General features: G+C 38.5%; 1 protein-coding gene across 1 annotated transcript; it reads left to right on the top strand.

The window, feature by feature from the left end:
- The first annotated feature begins 8,930 nt into the window (after nt 1-8,930).
- Nucleotides 8,931-10,252, top strand: LOC149951911 (uncharacterized). Its single transcript, XM_090169695.1, has 2 exons — nt 8,931-9,202; nt 9,271-10,252. The coding sequence occupies exons 1-2, from the start codon at nt 8,961-8,963 to the stop codon at nt 10,250-10,252; spliced, it is 1,224 nt and encodes a 407-aa protein (XP_090025821.1). The 5' UTR covers nt 8,931-8,960.
- Nucleotides 10,253-14,011: the final 3,759 nt, after the last annotated feature.

The following is a 14,011-nucleotide window of genomic DNA, read 5'->3' as shown; positions in this document are numbered from 1 at the left end:
TTCGTAGTTAAATTGATGATGTGTTCTGTTCAAGACTAAAATAATATCTTGTGCTAAAATCATCTTGTTCTGATGTTTCTTCTATTTAAGAAAGAGGCAGTGGCGATGGGTTAGTAACTTCCATTGATTGCTCATGATTTCAAAATGACTACTAGTGATTATGGTAATTATCATTATTTCTACCTGTTAACGTTATTTTTCTCTCGATTCCTATTTATTTCCTATGGTTTGTCTTGGATACCACTGCTTTCCTTTTGATTTGAAACATGCCAATCAATTTAATTAGCATTTAGCATTAATTCATCAATCCCACTACCACCAAAAATGTCTTAAAATAAATTTAGAAAACAGTGAAAAAAAGCAGTAGAATATGCTAACAGATTCTCCATTTTTATTGAAAAGTAACAAAGTCGTTGCGGAAAATTATTGTAGATCGTCAGTACAAGTTAAGACACAAAAATTGGACCACAAGATGTGTGTGTTTTGCCAAGATTCTGAAAATGATAAAACGTTCTTTGAAAAATTGAAAGTTATTTCTTTTAAGAACCTCCTAAAAGCCAATATTATCATCTAACAATCACTCTTTCACGAATTTCGTGAACATCTCTTTTCCAAGTTTCTCTTTATTAAGGGTGTCGTGTCATATTTAGGGAGGCGCTCCAGCGAATGTCATTAGATTATGTGGATTGCCTTCTTTTGAAATTTCTGCGGCTATGCATTAGAAGCGTTTTTTTAAAATATTGTTGTTTTTACTTCCAAATATTTTGAACCTAAACCTGAACCTGGGACTGGCGTCTCGCCCTCACTTTAATTCTACTAATATAATTTATAAATATTTAATTAAATATAAGATTAATTTAATTTATAAATATTTAAAATGATGTCGAATAAATTATAGTACCTAACGTTATAACTTAATTAATATAATCTATAAATATTTAATTAAATATAAGATTAATATAATCTATAAATATTTAATTAAATATAAGATTAATATAATTTATAAATATTTAATTAAATATAAGATTAATATAATTTATAAATATTTAATTAAATATAAGATTAATATAATTTATAAATATTTAATTAAATATAAGATTAATATAATTTATAAATATTTAATTAAATATAAGATTAATTTAATTTATAAATATTTAAAATGATGTCGAATAAATTATAGTACCTAACGTTATAACTTAATTAATATAATCTATAAATATTTAATTAAATATAAGATTAATTTAATTTATAAATATTTAAAATGATGTCGAATAAATTATAGTACCTAACGTTATAACTTAATTAATATAATCTATAAATATTTAATTAAATATAAGATTAATATAATCTATAAATATTTAATTAAATATAAGATTAATATAATCTATAAATATTTAATTAAATATAAGATTAATATAATTTATAAATATTTAATTAAAGATAAGATTAATATTTAATTAAATATTTATAAATTATATTAATCTTATATTTAATTAAATATTTATAAATTATATAAGATTAATTTAATTTATAAATATTTAAAATGATGTCGAATAAATTATAGTACCTAACGTTATAACTTTGTAAAGGACATTCGCCAAAGCTGTTTTTTAGAAAAACACCGTAAGTTAACAAGCGTTGGTGGCTGAGTGGTTAGAGTAAATCTCTTGCACGAGGCAGACCCGGGTTCGATTCCCGGCCGGCGCCAAAAAATCGCAAATTGATACTAAGACGAATACCGTGTACAACTGGTGGAAACCCTGCCATTGGACGTTGAGAGCTTCCATAACACTCTGCACGCGGTCCGTCATTAAGAGGAAGTTGGAGAGAAAACGCCCATACAAACCCAACAGCCCCAACATCGACAACCTTCATAACACAACCAACTCCACACTCACAACATTCACAACACGAACTCAACATTCACAACCTACACATAAACATTACAATAACGAAATATCCAATCAAACTGAGTTAAAACTGTCGCGACGGTGAACGTTGACGAAAAAAGACCAACCAAACCCAACCCAACCGCAAAGCAATCCGTTAACGCTCACCGTCACACGGTGGTTTTGCCAACCCTTTGCCCCGAAAATGCGACAGACAGACAGACAGACTGACTGACACGGTGTTTGTATAACCCCTCCTAGGGTACAAAGTCGCCTCGGAGAGGTAAAAATGTAATCATACATTAAAAAACCCAATTGCATTATTAAACTTTAATTATACCGTATATAATGCATGTACTTCTATAGGCCCTGGTTATTTATTTGGCACTTGCATTGTCGATCGCCACGTCCTTGACTTTGATAAAATACGTGAAAAGGTAGATTTGTCCATAATTACAGCTAAATCCTGAAGAAATTAAAAAAACTTACTAATAACTCGGATCAAATAGACCTTCGAGTAATAAAAATAGCCAGAAATTCCAACGGTAGACCGGTTTCGTTCTATTTGGAACTCATCAGTACCGTGCGGGAAATCTGGCTGGTGACTGTCAAATCTAAAGGAGAAACTAAGCCTAAACATTAAAAATTTCAAAACGCGTTGCATATAGCAACGGAAAGCCGAAAAGGGGGAGAGTGGCGGAGAATAGTATATACGATAAGTTTCGCGTTTTTTGCTCGAAGATCTATTTGATCCGAGTTATTAGTAAGTTTTTTTAATTTTTTTAATTTCTTCAAATTTGTTTAGGATTTAGCTGTATTATCCCTTTTAATTATGGACAAATCTACCTTTTCACGTATTTTATCATCCTTCTCACAGTCCATAGGTGGTTTCTTCAAACTTAACGTCCTTGACTTTACCTTGATCACAGACCGCGACTTTCTGCTCAGTTTAGTGATGCCCGGTCGCGAAAATGGAATTTCCCTTTCCGACCCTTGAAATTTCCCTTTTTGAACTAAAATTTCGCGGTGATTGCACTTTGCCCCGAAACTGCGAAAGGAAAGACAGACACGGTAATTGTAATACTCCTCCGAGGTTGTAGTCCACTCGGAGTGGTAAAAATGCCCTTTTGATAACACTGCCCCAACTTGAAAAGACCCCAAAGTTTAGCGGGGTCTCCTGGACCGTCGTTAGGTTACGCCACATCACTATGGCACATTTGCACTTGGCTTATTGCGATTGGATTTTACTCAAGTTTACACAGTGAGCTGTTCAGCATCATCTTCTGGAATTTTTATAAGGTGGTAGGAATGGAGGCTCCTACGACCTTTTTACCCCTAATAGTAAATAAACAGCGCTCCTAGCGCTAAAACTCGAAACCGCAAAAAGTGAACATTACAATTTTTTCGGGTGCTTTACTAATTAGCAATTTTTAAGTATTATTCTCATGTTTCAAATTAAGTTGGTTAAATGTATCGTTTGTGTGCCCCCAATAGCAAAGAAAAGTCAGAAATGGCGGTAGAATCTGACGCTGAATGGTTATCAGACGCCGAATGGTTATCAGACGCCGAATGGTTATCAGACGCCGAATGGTTATCAGACGCCGAATGGTTATCAGACACCGAAGAGTTATCAGACACCGAATGGTTATCAGACACCGAATGGTTATCAAACGCCGAAGAGTTATCAGACGCCGAAGGGTTATCTGACACCGAAGAGTTATCAGACACCGAATGGTTATCAGACACCGAATGGTTATCAAACGCCGAAGAGTTATCAGACGCCGAAGGGTTATCTGACGCCGAAGGGTTATCTGACGCCGAAGGGTTATCTGACGTCTAAGGGTTATCAGACGCCGAAGAGTTATCTGAAGCTGAAGGGTTATCAGACGCCGAATGACTTATTTTTTAAAGTAAGAGGCCAATTATACGTGATTCCAAACATAGCTATAAGTAAATATTTCGACCAAAATAGCAACCTACTTACGACGTTAGTGATAGCGGTGCGACTGACAGCTGTAGGGTGTAGTCATTCTCACTAACAAGGAGAGTGCCCGAGATGTTTATGGCCGGTTTGGTTCAAAGTCGGTCGTAATGTAGACCTATATGAGATATGAAATTTCCCAAAAGGAGACGTTGCACTGCCCATTCGATTTGCCATGGCAACCGAAAATGTTTTTGAACACTTGAAACAAAAATAAGATTTTTTCCCTTATTTTACCTAAAAATGGTTACAATTTTACCCAAAAAATGTTCCAATTTAACTTGATGAAATTTACCTAAATGTGGTCCAAATTACCCATTTCGTGATTTTCAAAATGTAAAAAAAATTTCGTAGATTTTTTTGTTTTAAGTGATCAAAACCATTTTCGGTTGCCATAGCAAATCGCATAGGTAGTGCAACGTCTCCTTTTGGGAAATTTCGTATCTCATATATATATATATATATATATATATATTCTCTTGATATAAGTCTACATTACGCCTGACTTTGAACAAAATCGACAATAAACACCGGGTACTCTCCTTGTAAGTACAAATAAAAACATTCATTGTACTTATACTTGGGTATTAGACTATTTATAGAAAATATTTATTGTAAAAACATTTAATCTTTATTTAAGTATAGAGCTTATACGATAATATCAAGAATGTATTTATTTATACTCAGGGAGAATGAATATGTCAAGACTATCGACGGACACGTTGAGCCCCTAACCCCGTCACGCTAAGGGGAGGGGGAGGAGGGAAAAAGGAGGCGGTCTTATTTTTTGCGTCCTCGCTGCAGCGTTAATCGCGTTGAAAAACGTAATTTTTAAGAACCAATGAGATTGCAGTATTATTTGATTTTATTAAAGCGGAGGAGCATACCGGGGGGGCCAACGGGTGGAATTAGAGAAACGCTAAAAATAATCTCGACATATTCATTCTCCCTGAGTATAAATAAATACATTCTTGATAATATTTATAGACAGAAAAGAACGAGGGGCTAACAACTCCCCGTAATCGGTGTACATGCCTGTACCTTTGACTGCACTAAAATGATTACGTAAATGAGTACAGATTTAGCACTACCAAAGGCTGTACTCATTTGTAATCGGTGTACAGATTTTAAGAGAGTGGTTAGCCCCTCGGAAAAGAATGTTTGGCGACGGAATCTATGGCACGCTACCGGGAGACCAAGACGCCTTCCGCCCAAATCTTACAAGCTCCCGCCACTGAAAACGTAGGCCTGCCAAATTTCATTTAAATTACACTTTTAATTACCATTTTTAATTTTCTAGCAAAATTCGTCGTTGGTTTCTGATAAAACTTTTTTCCGTATTTTTTAAATTGTCAATTTTAATATTTTTGCGTTGTGCTTTTATGAAAAGTTAATATTTTTTAATTTTAACTATAGAATAAATGTTTTTTAGTTTGAAAATACGTAAGCCTTGACAAAAAGACATATTTTCATTATTATAATACACCTTGCATTTGTAGTGGCGCTAAGCGTTGGCTGAGATGGGCTGTAGCCTACCAAATCGGCCATAGATTTCATGAACGTATTTATTTTATTCTTTATTTATTGTAAATTTAAATACAGCAAAACAAATTTAAAAAATACAGTACTTTCATTGTTAGGAAAATCAACATTTTAAAGTTGCTTCCCGTATCTTTATGTCAAAATTTAGTCCTGATGTGGAAGATTGAATATTAGAGCGCTGTGATATGCAATGATCATCTATCATTATAACAATAACAATCACAACAATCAGCTAGGCTAATACCATCTTAGGCCTAAGTCATCAAGCGACTTTTGAAACCATGAATATATGGTCGGGTTACAATAAGTAGGAGGGTGGTATCAAGCCCTTCATGCCATGCGAGCCAACAGCTCCCTACACTAACTATTACAGTTAATCTCAACAAGTTTTTATTGAAAACACCATAAACCAGTGGGGAGAGAACTTGCAAATCCTACGCAGAAGGAGTGGTTCCGAGCTTTCCCCCAGTGCCACAAACTGGAAACAAACCCGGCTCCTCTTGCTGCGAGGCGAAAGTGCTAACCACTTCCCCCGCCATATTTAAAATTCAAAGGGAACCTGCGAATGTTATGAGGCGATTTCTTAATATGGTAAGAAATTTAATAAATGTTTGGTCAGAATTGTGTCGTCGGTGTTTTGGATGAGCCGTCTTTCAAAGCTTGATTGCCGTCAGCGCCGGCTCTAGGGCCATGCCCCGGGCCGAAACGCCTGATCTCGCCCCACCTGAAAAACGTACTGATTGACGTAGTGACTTCAAAAGCGCGGTTAATGGGCGGAGACTAAAAACAAGGACCTATTGACGTTGTCTCTTAAACTAGGTCAGAAATTTTTCTACGATAACAAAATAAAAATCGATTTGCATCATCACATCAGAAGGCTTAGAACTGATATTTAACAGTCCAATTTTGTAAATTGACACATTTATTATCCGTTAAACTAGATAGAAAATGTGATACAAACGTGCTTAATAAAAACCGCGTGTGGTAAAAAGAGCCGGCAGAGCATCGATTTGATGTGGCATTTTGGAATCTCTCATCATAGATCAATATAAGATTATCCAGGACACTCACTTCCACTTGCAGCTAGAAAGTCGTAAGCCGTTCTTGAAAGATTCGGGAACCTTATTTCAAAATCCTGCAGTAAATAGCATGGTTAATATCCCTAATTTTAACAATTGCTCCAACGATTTCCACCATCCTAAGGCACCGTTGATTAAGGTCTTTGGCCTTCCTTAATTAGGTATCCAGCTCAGTGGCGTAAACAAGGGGAGGGTTTCTTCGGTGAGCTTTATCTGTAATTAAATGTACCTCTCTCAGGTTCTTTACATAGCACCCCTCCCTTGAAGGATTTCTGGCTCCGCCACTGATCCAGCTAATCCTTTTCGGAAAGCTCACGTGTGTTGAGTATTTGCCGAAGAGATATAATGCCCTTTGTGTGACTAAACTAATTAATCTGACATAGTATTTAAGCTTTTTTTTAAATAGAGCTTATACCCAAGGCACCACCTTCGACCACTTAAGCCGGAGGTATGCGAAGGATATCTTATCACTGTTTGATAGGCTGTACGATGATGTCAAAAGTCAAAATATAGGCCAGAGATTCCAACAGTAGACCGTTTTCGCCCTTTTGGGGCTCATCAGTACTGTGTAGGAACTCTGGCTATCCTCGGAAATCGGCCGATATCAGTAAAATTAATAAACATTATAGGGCACCCTGAATGTTTATTTGTACGAAGTTGTTTTATGAAATGGACTATAAGCATGTGGCTTATCAACACTGTCTGCGGGCATATTTTTGGGTGGAATCGTTATAAATAAATTGATCACGAATCTGTAAAGCACATTTTTCCTTTCAGTTGGAACTAAGGGCGAACAATTGGAACTTGAAGACATGGTTTGCTTCCGCGTTATCAATATCAATCTCTACTTAAAATTTTATGGAACCTTTAGTTACCTCATTTAGTTGTTTCATTGTACTACGCACAACATTATCTAAAGCCCTGGCAACAAGGTTTTTTATAATCACGATTATTATTAGCTAATTAAAAATGGAAATAAAACTACAAAAACCAAAGGTGCGACCTTTTAACGAGATATTGAAGAAATTTAATAATTAACAAAACCGTAACTTTTCGAAGATGCGATAGATCACGAGGCTAGAAATAGGATAAATTTGATTTTCCAGAATTAACCAGGGATTATAGACGCCGAGTAGCTACAGAAAATCACTTGATAAAGTTTATCCCTTTTACAACGACGGTAAGGGTCCTACGGTCTAGTGAACGGTTTATACCACAGTTTGAGAGTTGATAGAGACTGAGTAGTGGTACCAGTGGTAGGCTTACGTCCCTTGCAAGAAATTTTGAAGAAGGCTCTTAATAACATTCAGTCAAGCTTCCTTGCGAGCGACGTTTGTCCCAGAAACCGTATTTGACATCAACCAATTCGATGAAATTTGGAACAAAGGTTAAGCGAGCAACATACTGCCGTGCCGAAGCTTAAATTATATTTTAAAATTATGTCGGTGTCCTAGGATATTAGGGGTGAAAGTTCGTTTGTTAACTCAATTAAAGTTTAAATCTTCATAGAATAGAATAACAAAAATTATTTTGAATGAAGTCGCACGCTTTTTCATTTAGGCCTATTACTATTGTTTTATTTTCAAACGTACACAGGGTGTTAACCAAAAAACGATACAGGGCCAATAACTCAAAATTGGGCTTTATGTAGGAATTTGAAATTTTGAGGACACATAGAACGTGCAGGGGGTCAGTTAACAACGGAAATTTCTATGTTCTTGAAGACATGGTTCAAGGTCATGGAAATTTCCGTTGTCAAGTGACCCCCTGCACGTTCGATGCAAAATTTTATACTCTAGAATGAGTCTTGTTCTAGTTATTAGCCATTCCACATGGTCTCTATTATTTTCATCACGACCTTCATGTTTTTGTCTAAATTCTTTCGACTTGTTATTGGTCAAATAAGGAAGGATCAAAGTTATTTTTAAGATGTGATTATTTGCACTTCAAATAAAATGGCGTAGAGTCCCTTGGTTTATACTTTTAAAGATTACCGGAGATTGTTGTTTATGCAACAAACTATTCAAGTTTAGATTTTGTCCCCCAAAGTTGATCTTTTTCACTTTTTCGTGAAGTAAAGATAGATTACCAAAGGAAAAACAAATAAGATGGGATACTTGCGCGTTGCAAAATGGTAGTTAATAGCCCGGTTAAGCCACACCTCGATAACGTGTACTTGTGGGAGTATAGAATAAAGCACTGCTACAAGTTTCCCGGTTCGCGTTTGTTTAAGGCGTGGCTTCACCTGTTCATTAAAAAAAGATAATTTTCGTTGTAGACCTTTTTAATGAATATTTGAATAATAATTTTTTTATCCACAAATCAGAGGAAATGAAAAAAAAAAATTTACCATAACGTTAAAAACTAACATGAGTAAATTCAGTATAAAACGGGCGGCATATAACTTTATTATTCTCAAATTAGTTTAGCTTTATAAATTGAATCAGCTATTTTAGTACCTCATTCAACATGATGATTGTAACTACGCTGCTATGTGGCTTGATTCTAGCGGTATATAGTCGTCCAATTACCGACGTCAGATTATCAGGTCGGTCACCAGTAGGGTCCCCAGCCGCATCAACTGCCGAAACAGCGTTGCAATTCCTTCTTCGCAATGACCAGGACATGTGTCTGTTGAAACTGGTTTGCGGTGCAGGAGCCAACGTCTCTCGATATGGGGTTTACGCCGATAGTATCGCCAGCTCCCTCGGGTAAGTCAAATAAATCAAACTACGCCAAGTCACTCAATTTTCTCTAATGGAAGCTTAATTTTTGGCAGTTACCAATACCAGCCATTCGACTTCAGCGTCGTCCGAAGCCCGAATCTCGCTGAGAAACTAGAAATTGTCGGTCGTGACGCCGCCAACGATCGCGAGGAAGACTTGAATGCCAAACACTCGGATGGTTATATCTTCATCCGTGCTCCCACTTTCCCCTCCAAGCAGGACTTCAATTGGGTGGTCAAGGTTACGCCCAGCAAACCTGTTTACGTCAACAAACCGGTTAAAGTTTGGCGGCCAGCGCCCTTCCAGTGGCCCATCGTCAAACCATTCCCAGTCATCAAGGCGGTTGCTATCCCAACTATTCCACTTTCGCCAGCCGTCACCAGAGTGCAGAAGCCAACATTAACCATCACCAAAGAAGTTCAGAAGACGGTTCAACATCTTCCAACCGCTGCAAATGTATGGTTCCTTACTTCGGCTACAAACGGATTGTTGACTTCGGATGACTTACGGTCAGGAAACGAATCTCTCTCAATCTCTGGCAACCCAACGGATCTCAAGGTCACCGAAGAAACCCTGGTCGATGACGATCTCCGTGCTGACGGTGACATAGTTTTAATGAATAAAGATAGCACCGAAAGAGCTCCTGCGGAAGACTTCTCAGTTGCTCCGGACGTCTCTGGAGGTGAGGGAGGTAACCAAGTAAGCAAAGCTAATGAGGACAGTCGAGATACAAATACGGACAACGTAACTGAAGCTACGAATACGACTCATCCATCTACAATTGTACGTGAAGAGTTCAATACTTCGGTTTCGATTTCGAGAAGCGATGCTGAGTTGGAAGACATCGTCGAGCCCGAAGAGCGATCTGGTTTCCCGGCGACGTACATCTTCAACAGAGCCTTCGCCCTGGGTCTCCGATCGGGTTCCGAAGCCTGCTCCAAAACATTTGGCGAGTGTCCGATGAACGTCGATCGAATTGTCCGCTTCGGGTCCAACCTGTTCATGTCTCCGGCTTCAACCTCTGACCAAAATTAATTTAATTTGAGATGCGTTTAATGTAATGTGTTTGTATATATTTACTTTTGTTATGACTAAATGACGAATAAATTTTATTTAAACGATCAATTTGTCGGTTTCGTAGTTAAATTGATGTGTTCTGTTCAAGACTAAAATAATTTCTTGTGCTAAAATCACCTTGTTCTGATGTTTCTTCTATTTAAGAAAGAGGCAATGGCGATGGGTTAGTTACTTTGTATTGATTGCCCATGATTTCAATATTATTACTAATGATTATGGTAATTATCATTATTTCTACCTGTCAACGTTATTTTTCTGTCGATTACTTTTTATTTCCTATGGTTTCTCTTGGATAGCACGGCTTACCTTTTGATTCCCTGATTATTCTTGAATTCCAAGAAATAAACGTTATTACCGTTGATTGCCCTTGATTACCAAGGCGTAGCCAGAGGGGGGGGGGGGGCAAGATGTCTGGTTTTATGTACAATTTTTTATTTTGGTTTTAATTTTTCCATTATTTCCCAACCAAAATGCTAGCGGGAAAGCTTCTTGAAATTACTTGGTCACCCGTCACTGCTGTCGAAAGTTCTCAGCCAATCAGGAACTGGTTTGAAGGTAGTCAGGCAGCGAATTTTGAAATAACTGGTTTACTTTAAAATTAGTGATATTTTTTATTTTTTTAACGGAATAGCTTAAGCACATCATAAACTGAATAACTTGACTTGTTGTGAAACATGCAAATCAATTTAATTAGCATTTAACATTAATTCAACAATCTCACTACCACCGAAAATGTCTTAAAACAAATTTAGAAAGCCGTGAAAAAAAGCAGAAGAATATGCTAACAGATTCTCCATTTTTATTGAAAAGTAACAAAGACGTTGTTTAAAATTATTCAAGATCGTCAGTACAAGTTAAGATACTAAAATTGGACCACAAGCTGTGTGTGTTTGGCCAAGATTCGGAAAATGATAAAACGTTCGGTGTCAGTGTGAAATGGGGTTTTTTTTTTTCAATTCAATCCTAAAAGTAAAAGCGATATAGACGACGCTGGATTGGCCTTTTTAGAGTAAGACTTTGACGCCTTTGCTCATAATATGAGGATTCACAACAATGGTCTACATGCAGATACTGCAGTCACCGATAACATAAAAGCTATTGAATTCTAAGTTGGAAAGGCTGTCTGCGACCTTGAACTGGTACTGGTGTATATGACGAGGCTCTCTTTAATACGCATCACTTAACCGTAAAAGGTGCCGATATCTCTCCGTTGACTCGCACTTAATTTGGCAGGTACGATCTGTTAAGAAGCTTTCCACCCAGCGGAGAAGGTTGCCCTCGATGCCGCAACGTAGGAGCTAATAGAGGAGCGCTTGGTGATGAACACCGCCGAAGGCGTCTTATCGATCCAAGAACACCGCTAGACAAATTTGGTTGGTTGTTAGGGCGCACTGTGCCGCCGTAGTCAACCGCAAAGCATTCTCCATCGCCCGCCAACCCTTCCGGAAACCCGGTAGGTCTTGGGTGAGAACATGATTTTTCTCCAGGAACCAAACCAGACGGCCCAGTACCAGTTTCTCATAAAGTTTCCCCAGGTTCAGGAGGAGAGAGATATCTCTGTATGAATCAGCAGAAGTGGGGGACTTGCCCGGCTTTAAGATCGGATGGAAGATGGCTTGCTTTCACCTCGACGGCATGATGCCCGCTTCCCACAGTGCTGTGCGGAACGCCGGAGTAGTATTTTTGATAATAAGGTTAGAAATGTTGTGTACGCCCAGAACCGTATTGCGTAACCCGGAGATGACCCCATATAGTTCTTCTGTCGAGAATGGGCCATTGGCGGGGGATGTATGTCAGCGCCAGCTGAGGATGCCAAACACTCCACAACCTTTTTCTGGTCAGTGAGTATTTCAGCCCCATTATGGAGCGTAAGGAGCTTCCTGGGGCGGATCCCTGTTTTGAACCACCTAACCTGGCTCCAAACTTGAGGCAGCGGCGTGTGTGCATGTAGCCTGTCGCAATAGGCCCTCCAACTAGCACGCTTCGTGTCAGTAATCAGTCGTTTATAGACAGCCTTCTCCCTTATGTAAGCAACCTGGTCCAACATGATGCCCGACTGCTGGGCCCTGCGACGGGTATGACGGACTTCCTTGGCCTTGATAGAACAGCGTTCATACCACCATGGAGGCTGACGAGGAGACGAGCCTCTCCCATCCTTTTTGATAGGAATCGCAGCCAGGGCCGTCTGGTGGATAAGATTTTCTGCAGAGTATCCAGATAACGGAGCGTCCCCCAGTGTGTCATCCAAAAGGATTCTAAAACGTTTCCAGTAGTGCCAATGCATACCACTTGCCGTAGAACTTGTAGTGTGTACTGGGTCGCCTATAAAAACAGGGAGATGATCATTTGTTCCTCGGTTAAAGACTGTTCAGGGGAGGGAGTGAGCCAATGTGGAGCTTACGAAAGTCAGATCTAGGGCAGCCTCTGCGCCCCGAGTTGAGGAGGACCAGACGATCCTGGGCTTCTAGGCAGGCCCGGACTGGGTATCAAAAGGCGCACCGGGCGGGAAAAGCTAAGGGCGCCAATATCTTTGATCAGAACTGTATTATACACCCCCCTGGGGTGTTTGCTATTAAATTATTATAGACTTCTGTTGTTACAGGTCTAAATTATTTCAGTCTTTTTTAACATAATTTGTTTTTAATTCCTATTAAACCGGTTATAAATACAGGGTGTTTTTGAAATGCTCTGACTGGGCATTTTTTTCAGAAACTGCAAGAGATAGAGTTGCGAAATTTTCAGGGTATTATTTCTAGTGTGCGATCGCTTTAAATCCTACATTTCAGAAAAATCTGAAATAATTTTGGGTGTTTGTAAAAAATATTTTTCACCGGTAGGTGCTAGGAAAAACGTTTCGATGAGAAAGTTGTAGAATGCTGTCAAAAATGTTCAAAGAAATTGGTTTCATTGGAAAATAACACTTTTTCACGAAGACATGAGCTGTTGAAAAAAAAAGCTGTCCATAGGGCCAATAGCCTTCGCATTTTTGTACGTAAATGAAAGAAATGTCTGAAAGATTTAATTGAACATTTTATTCGAATAACCATAAGAATTTTACAAGTGAGATTCTATGATACCTACGTTTGTCGCGATACATTTTTGGGCACGATGAAGCATGTTTTGAAACGAGCGTCTGATCATATCAGGAGTGACAAGTTCGAAGGCTGCAATGATTCGGTGATGCAAATCTTCGATGTTCTCAACGGGCGTTACGTAAACTTGTGCTTTGATGAACGGAGTTAGGTCCGGAGACCTCGCAGGCCATCGAACGTGACCGTTCCTGCCAATTCAACGCTGAGGGAACTCGTGTTTAAGATGCTCCACTACACATCTAGGTACGTGGGGTGGTGCGCCGTCATGTTGGTACCACATCTGTCTGTAAACTTCCAGCGGAATATCTTCTAAAGCGTCCGCTATTTCGTTCTGCAAAAGTGCTAAGTAGCGTTGTCCATTAAGACGAGCTGAGAGTAAAAATGAGCCAATAACTCGATCGGAGTTGTTGTTGATGATGGTGAGGGAAACCCCAGAGAGGATTTCGTCACACCACATGTGGGTGTTTTGAAGGTTGAAAGACCCATCTCTCCCAAAGGAACACTCGTCGGTCACCAGCATTTGATTGATGAAATTTGGGTTCTCATCACACATGGTTATTAGCCAGTTGCAGAAATCAAATCTACGATACATATCTCCTTCGTGCATAGCTTGGTGGAGGGTCAC

The sequence above is a fragment of the Leiobunum rupestre genome, chromosome 3 (assembly GCF_980474605.1).
Source record: "Leiobunum rupestre chromosome 3, qqLeiRupe1.1.hap1, whole genome shotgun sequence".
Lineage (NCBI taxonomy): Eukaryota > Metazoa > Arthropoda > Arachnida > Opiliones > Sclerosomatidae > Leiobunum > Leiobunum rupestre.
Note: the sequence above shows the minus strand (reverse complement) of the source record. Positions and strands in the feature narration are given on the sequence as shown.